The sequence below is a fragment of the Mesoplodon bidens genome (assembly GCF_964165515.1).
Source record: "Mesoplodon bidens genome assembly, chromosome: 2".
NCBI lineage: Eukaryota > Metazoa > Chordata > Mammalia > Artiodactyla > Ziphiidae > Mesoplodon > Mesoplodon bidens.
The window spans coordinates 161,376,454-161,397,804 of record NC_138177.1 but is presented as its reverse complement, the minus strand read 5'-3'; the positions used below and the strand labels follow the sequence as shown (position 1 = coordinate 161,397,804).

The following is a 21,351-nucleotide window of genomic DNA, read 5'->3' as shown; positions in this document are numbered from 1 at the left end:
GTCTCTGCAGTCATTTATTCAGGCCCAAGGTGGCTGTATGTCACTTGTTGCTGGGACCAGGGATTCTACTGCCGGAGAGAAGGCTGGCCTTGGGGGTGGAGATGGACAGATGGATCCCCATCTTCCCCACAGCTCCCCTTCTGTTGCTCTATCTTATCAAGATTAGAACTGGAAAAGAACTTAAAATTCTAAATCACCCCCATGGAAGGTGACTTAGGTAAATGGGCAGCTGAAGAACGCAGGATCTGGTAGACCTGGGTTCAAAGGCAGCTCCACCGCTGATTTCTATTGATATGAGACTCTGAGGAGGTCCCTTAACCCCTGCATCTGTTTCTTTGTCTTTAAAATGGAAATGCTTCTTCTCACTCTACAAGTAGTTGGATACATCCGAAGTGGGATAATGCACTGTAAGCCCTCAATAAATGTGCATTATTATGTATTATTACTAGCCCCAGTGGTGTTCTTGCTGTTGCGCTGAGGCCCAGAGATGGACTGTGAAGTGCTCAGGTTCACAGCAAGGGGAGCTGGGGCCCACAGCTGGGACTCTGGGCTCTGTGTCATTCGGTTTTTGTTTTTTTGTCTTTTGTATTTCTCGGCTTTTGTTTCTGCGTTACCCTCTTTGTCTGACTTTCCAGCTCAGGCTTCCTCTTCCCCCCACCCATTTCCTGTCTCCCCCTTCCCTCCGCAGCTGAGGTGCACACAGCCTCGCAAACCCCAACAATGCTCTGTGGGCTCCCCTCCCCCAGCCCGCTCCCCCAGGCAGGCTTAGGCGGTGGCAACACATTTATGCTTTCCGCCGGGTGGGCTCAAGGCCCAGCTCTTGGGCCTGAGAGAGGCCACCTAGAGTTCCTCATAATGCTGGTGACCTGGCCCTCAGCCTCTGACGGGTGTCACCCTCAGCCTGGCCCCTGAGGAAAGGGAGATTTTTGGCCTGCTTGCAGCTGTGACAAGGTCCCCGCCTCCTGCCTATAACAGAAGGCGCGGCCAGTCTGCTGCCTGCACCTGGGTGCCTGGGCAGGAGTGTCTGTTCTGTCTCGCACCTGTTGCAGGAGGTGGTGTCAGGCCCTGTGCCTCTGACAGGAGCTGTGGTCTCGCCTCTACCTGGTTAGAAGGGTTGCCCTATTCTCCAACTATAATTAGGGGGGGTTGTCCTGCCCTCTGCCCAGGACAGAGGCTGTTACTCTGCCCCCTTTAAAGACAAGAGGTTGTCCTGCCCGCTTTCTTAAACAGCCTGTTGTCCAGTGTTCTGTCCGTAAGAGGGGTGTTAGCCTACCCTCTGCGTATAATAAACTATTGTCCTGTGCCCTGAGATGGCATGGCTGCTGTTCCGCTGCTGTGTCTAGCAGCTGTGTGAGCCTGGTATCCATCTGACTGGAACACAGGTGTCTGCTCTCCCGTGATGTTACAGGGATGCTGTCCTCTCCTCTGACCCTGAACTCATGTTAGTTTTGCCCTCCGACTGTAATGAAAGGGTCACCCAGCTCTCAGACTGCGACAGCAGGGCTACTTGTCCTTCACAGAAAGCTGAGTGGGCGTCTGTTTGCCTCCCGCTCAGTGGGGTTTCAAGGCTGCCCTTGAATCTCTTGTCCAGGTGCACCCTGGGAGGGCGGGGGGGGAGTTCTATCAAATATCCTCCCTCACCTCCAAGTACCACCTTCAGGGTGAGTAGGGCCTGGACTGGAGACGTATAGGACCCCTGAGGGCTGAGAGGCAGGGGGCTATGGCAGCAGGAAGCTTGGGGTGCTGGAGGCTTGTGGTTGGGCTGCTGGGGCCCTCAGGAGGTGGCAGGAAGTCAGGGTGGGACGTGGGCGCGGGGAGACACGCAGTGGCTACGACGGAGAGGGGAGCCGAAGCTGTGTCTGGGCAGCCAGGCTAGGCCAGGAAGACCATGTGAATGGGGCCAGAGGGCTCCTGGGCTGGGCAGGTAAGGAGTACTGGGAACAGGGGTCTAGGGGCTGCGGTGGGGGGCCTGATAGCAGAGGGCTGCAGCTGGGCCTGGGGCCAGGCTCCCCAGGTATGCAGCAGTCCTTCAGACTGGGGGACAGATAAACCTGGCTGGAGGTCAGGTGGAAGACAGGCAGAACAGCCGGATCGCCTCTTTCCTGCGTAGTTGTTACCTCTTGCCTCTGTCACACTGCCCGCCATCAGGCCCCACCTCACTGGAAGCATTTTTCTTGGGGTTCTGGCACATGGACTGTCAGGTACTAAAAAGGCCTTCAGAAATCCCTAAATCCAGTCCCTCATCCCATGATGGATGAGCCTCCTGAGGCCCAGAATGGGGCAAAGCACTCCCTCGCTGCAGTCCGTCAGCAAGGCAGAGGCAGAGAGGGTGATGGCCCTGAGAGAGGGTGATGGCCTAGGGTGTGACACCCCCCCGCCATGGAGCAAGGTGATGGGCAGGCTTGAGTCAGGGGGTCCCAAGAATACTTCCGGTTGCTGGGGCAGACCCCAATGACAAGACTCTCCTGAGAGAGAGAGAGGAGTCACCCAGAGCATCCAGATGGACACGTGAGAAGTGATTTTAGCCTCAGTGACCAACATTTTTTGAGAGAAGGAGGAGTGTTCCTTTGGGAACGGATGGGCATGTGAAGGGATATTTATCATCCGGCATGGGGCCTCCCGGGTGGAAGTATCTGACCGGAACCTGGGAAGTTGGGGGGGTGAGAGAATGATGGGAGACGGGAAGAGGAAGGGCTATTTTTATCCCGGACAGGGGTGCAGTTGGCCCCAGGCAAGGACCGTGTGGACTTCCATCTGGAAAGTTGCCATTGTGTCCGCAGGAAGTCCTCCCCTCTTCCCTTTGCTCCCTCCCACTCTAGCCCCCCTCCCACTGCTGCTGTCTGTGTAGGGCCAGTGGGTCCTGCTGATTCCTGCTTCAAACCCCAGGAAGGTGGTGGCGGCTCAGGGAAGCAGAGTCAGCTCCCTGCCCACCCCCTCACTTTCTAGCTCTCAGCCTGCTGTTTATGGGGCAAATCCCCACCTGAGCCACACTTTGCAGGTTTCCCCTGCCTCCCTCTCCGCCTTTGGAGTTTTTCTTGAAACACAGTTTCCACTGAGTCAGCATGTCCCAGCCTTTCTTTTGTCCCCAGCTCCAAGGCCTGCAGCCTCTTGTGGGGCCTGAAAAACATGCTGGGTCTCCCTACCCTCATCCAGACTCTGGACCGGCATAAGCCGTCCCCTCTCCCACCCAACCTGTGCTGATAGATGACTCAGGGTCCCTCGCCCTCGGGGCTCAGGGACAGAGATTCTTCTCTAAGGGAAAAAGGGCCAAGTGATGGAGCAAGAGAATAGGCGGAGGGTTCAGAGGACGGGAGAAGTCTTCCCTTAGGTGATCCAGAAGGCTTCCTGGAAGAGTCAAGGCAGTTCTGAGAAGGATAAAGGCCCATTCTGCAGAGTACCTAGGACATGAAGCCAAGGTCACTGTCCCTGGGTTGTTTCTTGGGTCCCAGGAGGGCAGAGGCCTCAGGGCAAGACCCAACACAAGAGAGCCAGCGGGTTTGGTGTAGCATGAGGGACATGCATTTCAGAGCCAGGTAGACCCAGGCACAGTTCCAGTTCTGCCATTTCCTTGAACAAATGGCTTCATTTCTCCGAACTCCAGTTTACTTATTGGTGAAGAGGCAATAATAAATCCCTCTTTACAGAGTACCTGTGGGGAATCAAAGAGAAAATAATGGCTGTGATGTGCCCTGGGTAGTACCTGGCATGCAGTAGGTGCTTAACAGAGGTTAGGCACCCCCTTCTCCTGCAAACTGTGCACCAAAGGGTGGGGGGCATGTCTGCACCAGAACTACTCCTCCTCAGCACCTTGGGCAGGCCAGTGAGCCACCCATTCCCTCACACTTGTGGTGTGGCTTTGCAAATGAGCTTGTTTCCTGTGTGTACTAGTGGGTGTGAGAACTCTAGACTGGGCCACAGGGTCTGTCTTAGAGGAGGGTCCCACACACAGCTTCACACAGACACACACATGAACCCTCCCTCCCTAGCCAAAACACCATTCATATCATCATTGGAAAATGTATGTGTGCATGTATGTTCAGAGGCAGAGGCAAGGACCGCAGATACATCACACGCTGGATCTTACAAATCCATCCACACACCTACAAGCTGATGGCTTCAAGGCCAAGCTCAACGTAGTGAAAGCGATGCTGAGGGGAGCTGAGTATGTGGGTGGGATGGGGGCAGGTGGGACAAAGATACCATCCAGGTATTGGTTTGAAAGCACCTGGAGCTGCATTTCCAATGCTTGCTCTAAAGAACGCTAGTCCCATGAGGCACCTGGAAAGAAAACGGTCTGGGGCCAAATCAGCATGGTCTAAGCTACAAAATGTCCCACATTAATTTCACCATCAGCATTAGCGTGTTGAAGCTCTGAAAGTCTCCCCAGAGAAGGTGGCTGTTTGATTTTGTCTAACCCAGTGTTTTTCAGACTTCTGTGGTCACAGAACCTTTTTTCCTGTATCCCCTATTCCATGCCTACACCTCTTGAGACAAGGAGAGGAGTGGAAGGGCAAGCTGTACAGTTGATTCTCCTCAAATGCTTGTGTCTCTTAGCAGAGTTTTTGCGTTCGTGGAGGATTTGTTGTTTTTTGTTTTTCAACTACAAAATTAGCACATGGCTGTTTTTAAAAATTTAAACAGTACAGAGACATACAAAGACATATAAGAAATACAGCTCCCTCCAGTCTCACTCCTGGGCTATGCTCATTGTGGACAATTTGGTGCACGTCCTTCCAGAGTTTCCTATGTGTGTCCACTGGAAAGCATACTGGTTAAGAGCCTAATCTCTGGAGGCAGGTAGACCGAGGTTCAGCTCGCCTCTCCACCACTTATTTGTTTGTTATGAGGCCTCAGACAAATACCTTTACCCCATTTGGGCCTCAATTTTTGCATCTGTAAAATGGGGATAATAATAGCACTTACTTCATAGGATTATTATGAGAATTACATGAAGTCATGCAAATGAAGGCTTAGCACAGAGCCTGGCTTAAAAGAATCCCCTATATCTCCATATTTAAATGCAAATAGACTTAAACTCTACATTCTGTTCTGTAACTTGCTTGCCGTGTTATATCTGGGACGTCTTTCCATGTCAACACATGGAGATCTACCTCATCTTTTCAGCGGTTTTAGCTAAATGTCGTTAACTTGGTTAATGGGTAATGGTGGTGATTTTGAGATGCTACTTCCTGGCAAATACTGTTGTTTTGTGTTGTCAGTTTGTCAGGGTCACAGAGGTTACCGAACAGTGAGCTGAAGACAGGCCTTACTGCCTCCTGTGAAAATAGAGTGACCCGCCAGAGGGGCACCCACCTCTAACACAGCAGGCAGGGCCAAGTGGATGGGAGCCTCTCTGACTGCTCGCCTCTGTGTCCCCAGCTCTAGATCAGAGCCTGGCACATAAGACATACCCATTAAATTTTTGTCGATAGGCTGGCCAAGTAGGAAGAAAGTTATGTCTCCTCTAACTTACCAACAGAGGCCTAAGCCCAGAGTTCTGTCTCACAGTGTGGCATTTCCCCAGATATGGCCTGTGCATCATTGATGCGGGTGAGTGATTTTAGGGGGGTAACGAATGAATATTTACAAATGTGAATTTAGGTATTCTAGTACGTGTTTATTTTAAAATATACAGATTACTATTTATGGCTGGTGATACTGGTTTTCCTTTTTTTTTTTTTTTAATTGAAGTATAGTTGATTTACAATGTTGTGTTCTGGTTTTCCATTTATGGTAGTGAAGTTTCCATTTGAGGTAAATATATTAAAGATGAAAAAGTGGTCTGTGGAAGTGCCAAAAATCAGAAAGGAAAATGAATGTATTTAAGGCTGGGGTAATGAAATACCCATGCAGGCCTCAAATAACTATTTTCATTTACTTAGTCCTTACTATGTACCAAGCACCATGTTAAGTACTTTATTATATGAGATCATCTACATATCACGTATTATGTTCACAACAGCCCTAGACGCAGGTCCCTTTTTTATTCCCATTTTGAAGCTAAAGGAACTGAGGGAGGTTCAGAGAGGTGTAGTAACCTGCCCAAAGGCCCTCTGTCAGTGAGTGACTGGGAGGCCTTGGGAATGAACTTGGCTCACTATGATATGGATATGATGAGCTGAGCCTCCCTGACCTGCAGACTTCTAGAAACTTAAATAAAGTGGTGTGGATCGCCAAACTGTAAGTAAGGCTTCGTCCTGTTTACCCCCTTGATGCAAAATACAGACAGAGGTACATGAGGAAGGGGGCTCAATAAAAGAAATTACTAGGTACCTACAAGTTACTAGTTGGAGGGCCTCTACCAAAAATACCAGCTTTAGAATAATTGCTCTATAGCCCTTGTTTATGGCAATAACTAACTAGCAGAATCAGTTCTATGTTTAAACCACTCCCAGTTTTTGAGAATAAATCCATCTTGTTTGCATAAGAGAAGGCTTATCCTTTTTTATTCTCTTTTTTGTGAACTCTGTGAATTCACAGAGTTTATTCCAAAGTGGTATTATATCAAAGAGGAACACATGAAAAAGGAGGGAATTCAGGAGACATCCTTGTTTTACCCACTAGAAATTATTTACCATGCCTGTCAACCCTGATTCTCGAGTGCCATGGTGAGGGTTCTGTGCAGGCATCCACAGCTAAGGCTATTCATTGAACATATGCAACTTTGCCAATAACCAAATCTTGGCCAAAGAAAAAGGCCAAGAAAATGTGTAAAATTATTCCTGACGGATTTTGCCACAGGGTGGCCCAGAGTGCAACAGTGGTCTGCAGTAGAAGAGCCTGCCTGCCCTTGACATAAAGCGTTAGCCCAAGAAACCCAGGCAAGAAGCTGGCACACATTTTGGTCAGAATGTTCAATAAATGAATCGGCTTACAGTTTAGGGGAGGAAAGGTGTTACATTTTTTTTTAAGGGGACAAAACACATTCTAGGCCCAGCCAGGCGAGACAATGTCTATGGAGTTGATAAAAGTGAACAAGTTGGCAAGAATCAGAGCTCATTGTGATATGATTCCTAAACAACCCTGGGACCAGAAACTCTAGTCCAGGAGCTTCACGCAGCCTGGGATTTTTGATCAATTCTACACAGAGTAAGAAGGGCCACTCTGTGTGTTGGGCTCTGTGCAAAGAGACAAGAGGCATGGTACCTGAAATCTAGCCCTCACTCCACTCTCCAAGTTTGAAACCCCAGGGAGGGGTGGCCCTTTATAACTGGCACAAAGTGCTCTGTGAACCATGGACAGATCTTGAGTTTGACCGAGAACACTTCAGACGCTAGTCAGAGGAGGTCTAGAATCTACAAAATTCCTCCTGTTGACCTTGAATTCCTGAGTTGGGAGAAGAGAATGTCCTGTTTCATTCACCACAGAATCTGCCTTTGTTACTGGTTCTGAGAGTCCTGGGGATTCTCTGGATCTGTTTCCTTTTTCTTTCTTCCTTCCTTCCTTCCCTCCCACCTTTCTTTCTTTCTGTCTTTTCTTTCTTTCTTTCTTTCTTTCCTTCTTTCTTTCTTCCTTCCTTTCTTTCTATGAGAAATTTTTATTAAGCTTTAATTTTTTTAAATTTATTTATTTTCTTTATCTTTTTGGCTGCGTCGGGTCTTAGTTGCAGCATGTGGGATCTTTTGTTGCGGCGTGCGGGCTTCTCCAGTTGTGGTGCATGAGCTTCTCTCTAGTTGTGGTGTGCGGGTTTTCTCTCTCCAGTTGTGGCATGCAGGCTCCAGGGCGCATGGGCTCTGTAGTTTGCAGCACGCGGGCTCTCTAGTTGAGGTGCACGAGCATAGTAGTTGCGCCCACGGGCTTAGTTGCCCTGCGGAATGTGGGATCTTAGTTCCCAGACCAGGGATCCAACCCACATCCCCTGCATTGGAAGGCGGATTCTTTACCACGGGACCACCAGGGAAGCCCATAAGCTTTAATTTTGATTTTCTTTTTGCCGATCTCATTTTTTTTTATTAGTTTCTGCTTTATAACAAAGTGAATCAGTCATACATATACATCTGTTCCCACATCCCTTCGATCTCATTTATTAACCTGGTTGAATCAGACTAGGATGGGACCCACATTTTGTACAAATAAATACACGCATATATGACCTCACAATTACATAGGGACACGCACAAACTATACATGCCCCCATTTTTTTGCACATCCATCTGCACACAGGGGTTCCTACATACCCACGGGTATGTACACATAAGCATGATGCTCAATGATTCACATGCCTCAATATGTGCTGACTTGTATTCACCAAGCAGGTAAATGTCCACTCAGAAACATGCATTCCAGATAGAGGGAGAATTGCCTTAGAGAGAAAGGCCTTTGTTAACGGCACAATGATCACATCTTGATGGAGAGTGGACCCCACTCTGTCAGACCTCCCTCCCTGCTCCATTGTCTGCATGACCCCTCAGGATTCCCTGCCCGCTTTAGTCTCCAGGGAGGGAAGAATAGAGCAGAGTACCTTGAAAAAGGAGGTGGGGGCTGATTGGAGTCCTGCCTCTGCCAAGAGCCCTCACGTGCTATTGGGAAAATCACTTACCTTCTCTGATTTGCCACCTTCTCCATCTTTAAAATGAGGCTGGTGACTTACATGAGTGCTTCTCAGCTCTTCCCTCCAAGGACTCCTTTGCCCTTCCCCTGTTGTACTTTTCCCCTCTTCCCCCATGGATCTCATGATTTTGAGGGTTTTGCTGACTGAATGACCTCTTAGGTACTAATTTTCTTGTTTTCTAGTTCAAATTTTCATCAGAGACTTAAGTATGCATTAAAGAAACGATAATGCAATTTGTCATACTGAGAAACAAATCCCTTCAGATTTTTGAAATATTGAAATAACCTTCAACATTATCCTTGGGCCTCATAGGAGCATGTAGCTCTCAGTGGCTGAGAGCCACTCACCAAAATAACCTCTGGCATTGCCAGGTCTTGGGGTCTTCTGATTGCTGCCAGGCCCTATACTCCCAAACTCACACTTTTGTATAGGGCAGGGCCTGCTACCTGCAGCTGGAGGGCTCCAGGTGCACTAAGTAAGCCAGAGAGGAAACACTAGGGGTCAGATACCTGGCAGAGTTACTGAGTACCTTTTGGCTTAATTTAACACAGCTTAACTTTTTCTCTCTCCTGGCCCCAGTCTTTTTATTTATTTATTTATTTGACGTATAGTTGATTTACAATATTTTGTTAGTTTCAGGTGTAGAGCAAAGTAACTCAGTTATGCATATATACATTTTTTTCTGATTCTTTTCCATTATAGGTTATTATAAGATACTGAACATAGTTCCCTGTGCTATACAGTAAATCCTTATTGTTTATCTATTTTATATATAGTGGTGTGTATCTGTTAATCCCATACTCTTAATTTATTCCCCCCCCTTCCCCTTTGGTAGCCATAAGTTTGTTTTCTATGTCTGTGAGTCTGTTTCTGTTTTGTAAATAAGTTCATTTGTATTATTTTTTAGATTCCACATATAAGTGACATCATATAATATTTGTCCTTCTGTGTCTGGCTTACTTCACTCAGTATGATAATCTTAGGTCTATCCATGTTTCTGCAAATGGCAATATTTCATTCTTTTATATCTGGCCCCAGTCCTTTATGGCAGGCCGAGATTTATCCAGGATATACGTCCTGGCTGCATGCTCTTCTGGACCCTGGCCCAAGGCCTTGTGGCTCCTTTTCCCTCCCCATGTGACCCCAGCCTGGACAGGTACAGTTTCCAGCCCTACGAGCTTCAGCCTTCAGAAGGTTCCTTCTACCCTGTCTACCAGCCTCCCCTCACTGCTGCACCCCAGTTCATCCCATTTTCTCAACCTCAAACTCTTCTCATCTTTCTCTTAACCCTTTTTCAAAGCCTCTGAGAATGTCAAGCCTGGAAGGGACCTTACTGATCTAAGTTGACACCTCATCTGATGTTGGTGTTCTCTGTGTAATATAACCAACCTGTGGTTTTCCAAGGCCTATTTGAATATCACAAACAATGGGTTGCTCAGGACCTTACTAGACAGCTCGGCTCATCTTAGGCTGGTTCCAGGTTGTTATCAGTTCTTTTCTGGAGGCTTTTGCTGCTGATCAGTTCTTAGCCATAATACAATTAGCAATCAAAAAAAAAATAAAAAAGCCATTTGCAGCCACAGAGCTGAGCAACATTTCTCAAATGTCTCCCCAGGACTCCTAAAGTAGGGGGAAGAGTATATGCGTGTACACTTTTCCTTGAAAGTCTCTTGATTTGGCTTAAAATTCCATGTACATTTTGTATTTTCCTCTATTTGTAATAGATCTATGTCTGTTTAACTACGTGAATAAGGTTTAACTATGTGTTTAACACTCATGCTTTGGGAGGTACACACCCGTGACTTCCGGTACCCATGAAAGGTTATAAGTATCTCAGTTTAAAAAACATAAGCTTATCAACTATACTCCAATATAAAATAAAAATTAAAATTTAAAAAAAAGAGGGCTTCCCTGGTGGCGCAGTGGTTGAGAGTCCGCCTGCCGATGCAGGGAGCACAGGTTCGTGGCCCGGTCTGGGAAGATCTCACATGCCGCGGAGCGGCTGGGCCCGTGAGCCATGGCTGCTGAGCCTGCGCGTCCGGAGCCTGTGCTCCGCAACAGGAGAGGCCACAACAGTGAGAGGCCCGCGTACCGCAAAAAAAAAAAAAGAAAAAGAAACATGAGCTTAAAGCCAAGAGGATTATTTACCAGTCCCATTCTCCCACCATCCAAAACAGGGGTTGGTAGGGCAGAATGGGCACTGGTATAAGTCTTTCTCAGCTCTAAATCAAGCCAACATTCATCTAAGCTTATGAGAAAGGGATGACGATCCCCAGTTGACAGAAAAGGCAAAGTGAGGCTGGGGAAGAATGATTTCAGCAAAGAGACACAGTAAGTTATCAGAACGAGAATTTGAACATAACTCCAGGGCCTATCCTTGAATCTTTTTTTCTTTCTTTAATTAAGACATAATTGACATAGGTCCTTAAGTCTTTTTTTAAAAAATTAATTTATTTATTTTTGGCTGCGTTGGGTCCTCGTTGCTGCGTGCGGGCTTTCTTTAGTTGTGGCGAGCGGGGGCTACCCTTCGTTGTGGTGCACGGGCTTCTCATGGTGGTGGCTTCTCTTGTTGCGGAGCACAGGCTCTAGGCACGCGGGCTTCAGTAGTTGTGGCACACGGGGCTTAGTTGCTCCGCGGCATGTGGGATCTTCATGGACCAGGGCTCAAACCCGTGTCCCCTGCATTGGCAGGTGGATTCTTAACCACTGAGCCACCAGGCAAGCCCCGGACCTTAAGTCTTTCTAACCAAAAAACCACCACTGGTCCCCACTTCTACTTGGTCCCAGCATGTATTAGCAACTCTAGTTTTATTCTGCCCCAAACAGTTGTGTGAGTTTAAGCAGGCCTTTCTGGTCCTCTGTTTGCTCATCTAAAATCAGAGGTTAGACTTGGTTTCTAAGACCTCTGTAGATGGGAGAATCTGTGCATCAACCCTCCACATACCAGTCAACACTTATTAACAAGAATAGTTCCGGGTGCTGGGACATTTAGGCAAATAAAACACAGCTTCTGCTCTTGATAAATCCCCCATCTCATCAAGGGGGTAGAAGGGGCAGGGGGACTGACACATAAATTAGAGTAATCATGGCACTCAGTGCCTAAGTTGATGATTGTGGTCTAAGTGGAATGCTGTAGGAGCAAAGAGCATTGGGCATTGGGAAGGCTTCACAGAGAAGGTGATATCTGAGTTGAGGCTTGAAGGTTGAGTTAGAGTTCAACTGATGGGCAAAAGCATTCCAAGGCAGACGAACCACATAAACAAAGGCACGTTGTAAGAAAAGAGCGTGAGGTTTTTGGGAAGACTAGCTCAGAACACAGGCTGTGTGAATGTGTGTGTGTGTGTGTGTGTAGCAGAATAGACTGAGGAGGTGGATTTGATTCTGATATTAAATGTTCTTGAATGCACAGTAAATTCAGTTAAACTTTACCTGAGGACTGCTGTTTCCAAGCAGTCCTGAGGAGCAGCCCTGGGGGAGGAGGTGCTGCAGGATTCCCAGGAGCTTCCGAGTGAGGTCCCGCCACACTCTGCTTCAGGCAGAACAGCTCCACTTTTACGTGCTTTATCTATGAGGTTCGGCTTGATTTCATCTGACAAAAAGTTTCCACTGCTAAAGCAAACAAACAAGTAAAAGGTATGGCCAAGAGGGCTGCTGAAGTGTTTTCTGCTGGGGAGAAGCAGAAAGAAGCCTCTGAAGGAGACTTTGTGGGCGGGGGAGTTGGGGGAGCAGAGACCTGATGGCTGACATTCAGGAGAAAGGGTCTCACATTCAGCTTCCCTGTCTGGAAAGGAGCATTGTAATTAGGAGGTGGGGCGCACACACCCCTCTGGTAGGGGAGGATCAAAACTTAGGTCTTCCCTAGGGCTTGGGGAAGTGTATGTGATCTCTAGTAGGTAGTCCCCCGACTTGGGGGATGGGCAGAGAGAGCGGGAGCGGGGAGAGGCAGGAAGTGGGCAACTAGACTAACAAAGGTGCCTGTGGCGGTTTGCCCAGCCCAGGTGGGAGGGCGGGGCCTAGGCCTCAGCAGGAGGGCATGTGTGACTTTACTGGGAGCTAGGACCCCATTTCAGCTTTTCTGTGGCTGATGAATGGGGGCTGGGGGGCTGACAATCTCGGGTCCTTCTGGAAGTTCCCAGGGCTAGGCCTTAGCATGTCTGATGTTGCAGGGGTAGATCTTGGGGGAGCCCTTTCAGCCCCCTCTCCATTCCCCCAGGGACCATGGGCTGTAGCTGCAGCTCAAACCCTGAAGATGACTGGATGGAAAGCATCGATGTGTGTGAGAACTGCCATTACCCCATAGTCCCACCGGATGGCAAGGCCATGGTAAGAGGCAAGACAGGGGGCTTGGTGCGGGAGTCGGGTGGGTGTACGACCCGGAAGAGAGAAACAGACCACCACTATAGGTCCTTGAGAGAACAGTGAGCCCTCTCCCCTGCAACAGAAAGGAAAAGAACCCCGGAGAGGGAAAGGGGTTCTCACAAGGTCACGGAGCAAGTGGTTGGCAAATTCAGCGATAAGACCCAGCCAAGCTGAAACGAAGGAGAGCAGGGCAGTGGGGAGGCAGGCCAGGGTCTGACCCAGCCTCCAGCTCTCTGACTCCACTCATCCCCCACCCCACAGCTGCCCTTCTGGAATGGCTCTGAAGTGCGGGATCCACTGGTCACCTATGAGGGCTCCAACCCCCCAGCTTCTCCACTGCAAGGTGACTTCAGCCAGCAAGGCCTGGAAGAGAAGTCCTGTGGACCCTTGGCTGTCAGCCTCCATCTCCTCACCTACTCATCACCTGTCCTTCCTCCTTCCCCCTCAGTCTTGTCGGCTACTATGTAACTCCTGAAGTCGCTCTCCCAGCCTATTCCAGGCAGGTTCTCCCTGACTCCCCCTGTCTTTACAGACAACCTGGTTATCGCCCTGCACAGCTATGAGCCTTCCCATGATGGAGACCTGGGCTTCGAGAAGGGTGAACAGCTACGTATCCTGGAGCAGTGAGTGTCCCCTTCACCCCATCCATCCTTGCCCTGCGGTAGAGTGTGAGGGAGCGGGGATCTCCGGTACCGCAGCCCCGCTGCGGCCCCTGATCTGGCTTGCAGTGGGTGCCCTTAAGACAAAATGGGAGGCTCCGGAGTGCTGAGCTGAAGGGTGGGGTGGCATGGCCTAACTGGGGGCTCTGGGGGGGGTTTCCGGCCAAGTCCAAGGCTGAGCAGACCGTGCTAACCGCCGCTGTCGCGCAGGAACGGCGAGTGGTGGAAGGCGCAGTCCGTGACCACGGGCCAGGAAGGTTACATCCCCTTCAACTTTGTGGCCAGAGCGAACAGCCTGGAGCCCGAACCGTGAGTGGGGACTCGTCGTGGGGGATGGCTGGGCGTAGATCCAGGGACCTCGGAGCAAAGGAGAAATGCTAGGGGTGGTGTGAATGCTGGAGGGTGATGGAGGAAGAACGGACCAACAGACGAAAGAAGCCCTCGCTTCTGCCTTGCTCAGCTGGTTCTTCAAGACCCTGACCCGCAAGGACGCGGAGAGGCAGCTCCTGGCGCCCGGGAACACGCACGGCTCCTTCCTGATCCGAGAGAGTGAAAGCACCACGGGTGAGCGGCTGGGCTGGCCGGGGGGCGGGGGGCGGGGCCGCGGGCTGGGGCAGCGAGCAGAGGTCGGGGCGCGAGGGTGGTGTGGGATGGGGGGGTGGCGCGTCGGCGGAGGTGCGATTCACTGGAGGCCACCGCCCCCCTCTTTTGCGTTCTTTCATCCTTTCTTTTTTTCAGGATCGTTTTCACTGTCCGTCCGGGACTTCGACCAGACCCAGGGAGAAGTGGTGAAACATTACAAGATCCGTAACCTGGACAAAGGCGGCTTCTACATCTCCCCCCGCATCACTTTTCCTGGCTTGCATGAGCTGGTCCGCCATTACATGAGTGAGCACGGCAGGGTTAGGGTTAGCACCTGTGGCCTATCAGCCTGCCTCCCCCAGTTCCTCTCGGGGTACCCTCCATCCATCTCTCAGTATGCTCCTTCATTCCCCCCGCAGTGGGTGAGGTGCGGTACCTTGGAGCCCCAGGGATCAGGTGACAGCTCCACACACCTCCCCTGCCAGTCCATTTCCCCAGGTGGGGACTGGGTGGGCCCCAACCCCCAGTCCCGCCTTATTGACAGCCTTACCCTCCTCCCTTGTCCTCACAGATTCTTCGGACGGGCTGTGCACGAGGTTGAGCCGCCCCTGCCAGACCCAGAAGCCCCAGAAGCCGTGGTGGGAGGATGAGTGGGAGGTTCCCAGGGAGACGCTGAAGCTGGTGGAGCGGCTGGGGTCTGGCCAGTTCGGAGAGGTGTGGATGGGTGAGTGAGGCCCTCCAGGACTGCGGGGAGGGGAGGGATCTAAGGTCGTGAGAGTCCCACGACAGTGCCCTGTTTCGGGGCAGCTGCCTGGCTCTGGGGGCATGGGCTCCGAGTGATTCCCCCCACCCCTCCCTGCCCCAGGGTACTACAACGGGCACACGAAGGTGGCAGTGAAGAGCCTGAAGCAGGGCAGCATGTCCCCCGATGCCTTCCTGGCCGAGGCCAACCTCATGAAGCAGCTGCAACACCAGCGGCTGGTGCGGCTCTACGCGGTGGTCACCCAGGAGCCCATCTATATCATCACGGAATACATGGAGAATGGTGGGCGCCGCCGCCGTGCGCGGCCGCTGGGGGGCACTGCCATCTCCTCTGCCCCTGCTGGAGAGCGGAGGAGATAGGCCTGGCTCAGCAATGAGGTTTTTTAGAGGAATTTTCCTGAGCCCCCAAAGACTCACTTCCAGGGGCGACTATAGGGCGTGTGGAGAAGAGGGTGTGTTGTTGTTCGAGCCCCGTCTGGGAGCCCAGCTTGAGGTGGCAGGCTCTGGAAGAGCGTTCACCACCACCCCCCGACCTTCTTCTCTGACCTGCAGTCAGTCCTGTTTGCCTTCTTCAAACCCCACCTTGATCTAAGGATGCTTGATCTCAGGAGATGAGCAGGTCCCTAGCCCCATCTCTTTCCCTTCTGCCCCTGAGCCTTGGGAGTGCTCCAAAGCCCTCTTTTTCAGTTCTGGGTGAGTCCCTCCCCTTCCCTTGGTCCACTGTCGGACAGATTGAGAGCCCCAGGAAGGTAAATAGGAATTTCTAGGCCCAGCTTTGGGCCAAGTCCCTGTGCCACCTCTGATGCTCAGTTCCCCCAAGAATAACAGCAGAAATCTAAACAGGCTTATCCAGAAATAAGAGTAGTCATTAAGGGCTCTAGAGTCTGACTGCCTGGGTTAGAATCCTGGCTTCAGGACTGTGTGGCCTTGGGCTTGGTCACTTCACTTCCATCTGCCATGGTTTCCTCATCTGTAAAATGGGGATAATAATGCAATAGCAACTTTCTTACAGGGTCTTTTTTTTTTTAATTTATTTTTGGCTGTGTTGGGTCATTGTTGCTGCTCGCAGGCTTTCTCTAGTTGCGGCGAGCGGGGACTACTCTTCGTTGTGGCGCGTGGGCTTCTCATTGCAGTGGCTTCTCTTGTTGTGGAGCACGGGCTCTAGGCGCGGGAGCTTCAGTAGCTGTGGCACACGGGCTTATTTGCTCTGTGGCATGTGGGATCTTCCCAGACCAGGGCTCGAACCCGTGTCCCCTGCATTGGCAGGTGGATTCTTAACCACAGGGAAGTCCTCATATAGGGTTTTTGTGAGGATGAAAGTTAATGCATATAGAGCAGTTAGAACAGGGCCTGCCATATAGTAACAGCTTAGTAAGTTTGTTGTTATCTGGCTCTGATTCTTTGGGAGTATAAGATTTGTCCCTCTTTCAGGAAGGGAAAAAAGCTGTTAATTGGCTAATGGATTCTGGAAATGGCAAATAGCGGACCACCTTCAATTGGTAGTTGCTTGGAGTTCTGTGTTGAGAAGGATTCTGAGGTTCATTGGAAGTGAGTACTGGGATTGATTAGCAACATCTGCCATGGATACAATGAAGGAATGGCAGTCTATGTCCACATATTTGCTGCCTCTGGGTGAGGTCTTTGCCTTCAGTGACTAATTCAGCACTCATAGTGGAGACACTCAAGTTGTTGTCATCTTCACATAGGGTTTTAGTCTCTTGAGAAGGACCAGTGGTCACTAGCTCTGTTCCAGCCACTCCCATCCCTGGTCTTCTCCTAGTTATCCTCTGCTACCCTCTGAGGTCTCTCAGTCCTCCAGGACACCTCTTTCCATATTCCATTTACTACATTCAGCATACATTTATTGCTGCTTACTGTGGGCTGGGAACATTGATTGATTGCTGCTATCAGTTATGCACACTAGGAAAACCAGAGTTTGTGCCATAGGAAAGTTCCAGTATACCATGGGGAAGGTAGATGATGATGTAATTTATTATGCTTGGTAGGATCGAGAGAGGCTTTCTAGAGGAATAGTCTAGCTGGGCCATGAACAAAAAGAGTTTTTAGCATGAGACATGGGACAAAGAGACTTTGGGGTGAGAACCCAGGGGTCTATGTGGAAAATCTCGCCATTGTCTAGGGTGGGTGGAGTAAAAGAGGCAGGAGTGGAGGGAAGAGAAGAAACTACAGATGTGGACCATGCAGGGCTTTGGATGATTGGCTGAAGAGTTTGGGCTCCACCCCACTGGTGACAAGAAGCTTGCAGACCCCTCCAAGTAGCCCCCTAGTCCCCGGGAAAAGGGCATCACACATCCCGGGCATCCTCACTCTGAATACACACCCCTCCTTTTTCAGCTTTTACTCTTCCTTTCCACACATCAGGCACTGCTTCTAGACTCTCAGTTAGGGGAGAAGGGTCTGGGGGCTTTCCCCTGGGGCAACTTGGGTCAGCAACTCTTGCTTCTGCCCACAGGGAGCCTGGTGGATTTTCTCAAGACCTCCGCAGGCATCAAGCTGACCATCAACAAACTCTTGGACATGGCAGCCCAAGTAAGGAGACTGGTGAGGGGCTGGGCATGGGCACAGGGCCGTGGGATAAGGATGTCAGGCCCAGGACTGCTGACCTGTACCTGACCTGCAGATTGCAGAGGGCATGGCATTCATTGAAGAGCGGAATTATATCCACCGTGACTTGAGGGCTGCCAACATCCTGGTGTCTGAAACCCTGAGCTGCAAGATCGCAGACTTTGGCCTAGCACGCCTCATTGAGGACAATGAGTACACAGCCAGGGAGGGTAGGTATGGGATATGAGGGATGTCTGGGACCTGCAGGGTCTGGCCAAGCAGACCCAGGTGACCTCACTTCCTCTCTCCAGGGGCCAAGTTTCCCATTAAGTGGACAGCACCAGAAGCCATTAACTATGGGACATTCACCATCAAGTCGGATGTGTGGTCTTTCGGGATCCTGCTGACGGAGATTGTCACTCATGGCCGCATCCCTTACCCAGGTCAGGGTCAAGGGCAGGAGCTGAAATGGTGATGGGGAAGGGCAGCAAATTCATGTCTTTCTACTTACTTCTTTCCAGGCTAAGAATCTGAAACTCTCTAGCTGCTTCTCCTCCATCATCTCAGGGGTGGCACTCCTACATCCCCAATTAGGTGCACATCTCCCAGGCCTGGCTTCCATCTCTGTCTCTGGATCTCTCTTCCCTCAACAATCCCAGCTCTTTTCTTTAGTTCTAACACTGGCAGCCTAATATGTAGAAGAGGATTTGGCCTGCGAGGCAAGAGGCCTGCTTCTTATTACTAGGTCTGCCACTGATGCTTTCTGTTTGGCTTTGATCAGATCATTCCTTTTTTCTCTAGTTGTAAAACGTGAGGTTAGAACAGTACCTGACCCATACGAAGCACTCAGGAGTGTTAGGTTTTATTATTAATCACTATGGGCAAGTTATTAATCGCTATGGGCAAGTGACTTGGGCAGGTGACTTTACCTCTCTGAGCCTCAGTTTCATGATATGAGAAACAAGATTATTTGTGAAAGAGCTTGACTCATAGTAGGTGTTCACTAAACACTGACTTCCCGTCCCTCTGTAGCCTTCCATGTAGAGTGAGAGAGACGTGTAAACAGCTAATTCCCACCCTCTCCCATTCCTCCCTCTCTCTCCTGGACAGTGCTTTACCCCTGAATTCAGCCAAGACAGGAATGAAATTTTTTTTGGAAGGAGCTTACTCGGAAACTCTGGGGAAAGGGAATAGAATACAAAGACAGGGTAAGGAGGTCATGGAGCACAGTGGCAGGACTTGCAGAAGCTTCCCACATCCCCATCAGTGTGCACAGAACTTTGCTCCTGGGAAGGTAAAGATACCTTAGAATCAGGTGAGGGTATGCAGGCCTTCCCTGCCCTGGACTTGCCCCATCACAGAGTCCAGCGGCAGCGCTAGGACTAGAAACACACTCGTTGTCCTGCCAAGAGCTCACACTGCTCCCTTAGAGAATTTTTCTTTTAGAAGAATAAAGGCAGTGAAAGCATGATGATAAATGGCAACTGACACACAGCTTCAGGGTCAGGGAAACTATGGGGAGTAATGGGGACCTGGGTGAACTTGCATCTGCTCTAGCAGATGGCTGCTATTAAGACATGGGGGCCCAAAAAACAGATCTTTGTTTTTTCAAGAGAAGCCAAAACTTGGAGTTTTAGGAAAATTTTCCATTTCCAAATATTGGTGATGATTCAGATTATTTAAAAATGCCAAAAGGGGGGACATCCCTGGTGGTCCAGCAGTTAAGATTCCATGCTCCCAATGCAGGGGGCATGGGTTCGATCCCTGGTAGGGGAACTAAGATCCCGCATGCCAAAAAAAAAATAATAATAATAATAATATATACACACACACAATAACAACAACAACAACAAAACACTATAAGGGGCCAAGCCAAAGTAGGTCTGTGGGCTGTGGGCTGTATTTAGGCTGAGTGTAGCCAATAGGTTTGTATCCTTGTTCCCTGGCCTATGTCCTTCAGTGTCCTGATTTTGAAATCTGAGTGACACATAGCTAGAGGCCCCCCAGGGGAAAGGCCTGGGGAAGAGAGGTCTCTATTGACTAGGGTCCAGTCTGAAGCTTTGTAGGAGTAAAACTTCTGTTTTGCTAGTACCCTCTAGGGGTTAGGCTCTGGGGACTGCCTGTCACAGTCTCTTCTCAGGAGAATGAAGGAGAAACCAGAGGCCATACAGGTAATTTAGAAACAGGGAGCTATATTTCTGCTGTGACCATGCAGTTCTCCAGAGCAGCTCCTCTTGGGGTCTACATGCAAAGAGCCTACTATGGGGGCCAGGATCAGCACCAAGGGAGGGAAGTGGCCCAAAGATGATTTCATCTGGATCATGGAGGGGCCTAGTGAATCTTCTCTGCCCCATGCAGGGTCTGCCTTGCTGGGGTCCAGGGTCCATCTGGATTCCTGGCAGTATCTCATGTGCCAGTTCTAAAAGCTGGAGAAGCCTCCCCATTGTCCTGGCTGTGGGCTCCCATCCTGCCCTGGGCCCTGACCACTCCATTCTTCCCTACCAAATAATCATCATTACAGGTACTCTTTTTGCTGAATCTCCTCTTCCAGGCAGCATCCTCAATGCTATATCTACACTTTCTCTTTCAATCCTGATAACACCTCAATGAGGTAGGAGCTACTGTTATCCCATTTTCCAGATGAGGAAACTGAGGCTCAGAGAGGTGCCGTGGCTCACCCAAAGTCTCACAGCCACATGTGTGCATTACTGAGTGTTTAAGCCACAGCAGACACTACAAGTGGCACAACTGACATTTAGCAGGTACCGCGAGTATAGCTTTACCATTGATGAAGACCAAGATCCCTTTGGATTGGTGCTCACACCATACCAGTTGTCAAATATCTTGACCATCACCCCTGCCTGTGGGCTTCCAAAGCCTGGAGCCTTGATGTCAGTTCTCCCATCAACCTCTAGGGATGACCAATCCTGAGGTGATTCAGAACCTGGAGCAAGGCTACCGCATGGTACGACCTGACAACTGTCCAGATGAGTTGTACCAACTTATGTTGCTGTGCTGGAAGGAGCTCCCGGAGGACCGGCCCACCTTTGACTACCTGCGCAGCGTGCTGGAGGACTTCTTCACAGCCACAGAGGGCCAGTACCAGCCGCAGCCCTGAGGAGCCTAGCTGGCTGGGGCTTGGAGCCCTCCCCATACCTAGCCAACCCGGCTCGGGGAGATGCAATTCCTGTGTTACACCCACGTGGCCTATGCACATATGGACTCTGCATGTGAATCCCGCCCACGTGCGACACATACACTTCTCGTGTCCTGTACACGGGTTCTGTAGTTGGGTGGGCTCTGCACGTGTGTCTTGTACATGTGTGGCCTGTGCATATATGTCTTGGACACTCATCCAAGTTGTCCCTTTCTGGGCCCATCCACTTCTGAGACCACCAAAGAGAGGAGAGAGGCCTGTGATTGACACCAGCTTCTCCCCACCCCCTTTTCCTTTCCCCTGGTCATCAAGAAGCTCCTTGAGGGCCGGGGCCTTATCTAATACCTCTGTGCGCTCCTCTTTGGTGCCTGGCACCCATAAGGAGTTCAATAAATGTCTGTTGGTGAAGATTGCACATCTTTCTGCTCCCCACTCCAATCTCCTTTTCCTTGGGAGTGGGGAGTGAGCGTTCAGAAGATGGAAACTGGGGCACCCTGAATTGAGGTGAAAGATGGGATGAAGCGATGTCTGAACTTTTTCCAGCCCTGCTGATGTTGGGGGCCAAGAGGAGGTCCCTATACTTTGCTGGATGGGTTCTTTGAACCCCTTCAAACCCCCACCCCAAAGGATTATGGGCAACCCCTACCCAGAACCTCCTAGAGAGTAGATGTGTCCCAAGACACTCCCCCCTCCCATTATATAAATGCAACAGCATT

General features: G+C 50.2%; 1 protein-coding gene across 1 annotated transcript; it reads left to right on the top strand.

Moving 5' to 3' along the window:
• Positions 1-1,842: 1,842 nt before the first annotated feature.
• LCK (LCK proto-oncogene, Src family tyrosine kinase) lies at positions 1,843-20,987 on the top strand. Its single transcript, XM_081224893.1, has 13 exons — positions 1,843-1,924; positions 12,765-12,874; positions 13,172-13,253; positions 13,443-13,533; positions 13,780-13,878; positions 14,030-14,133; positions 14,308-14,457; positions 14,723-14,875; positions 15,017-15,196; positions 17,387-17,463; positions 17,555-17,708; positions 17,790-17,921; positions 20,394-20,987. The coding sequence occupies exons 2-13, from the start codon at positions 12,770-12,772 to the stop codon at positions 20,594-20,596; spliced, it is 1,530 nt and encodes a 509-aa protein (XP_081081019.1). The 5' UTR covers positions 1,843-1,924; positions 12,765-12,769; the 3' UTR covers positions 20,597-20,987.
• The last annotated feature ends 364 nt before the right edge of the window (positions 20,988-21,351 follow it).

Excerpts from the sequence above, each read along its gene's own strand:
- LCK (XM_081224893.1), top strand. The coding sequence starts at position 12,770 with ATGGGCTGTAGCTGCAGCTCAAACCCTGAAGATGACTGGATGGAAAGC. Across the intron at positions 13,534-13,779 it reads CAGCTACGTATCCTGGAGCA|GAACGGCGAGTGGTGGAAGG; the intron begins GTGAGTGTCCCC and ends GCTGTCGCGCAG. Across the intron at positions 17,709-17,789 it reads TGAGTACACAGCCAGGGAGG|GGGCCAAGTTTCCCATTAAG; the intron begins GTAGGTATGGGA and ends TCCTCTCTCCAG.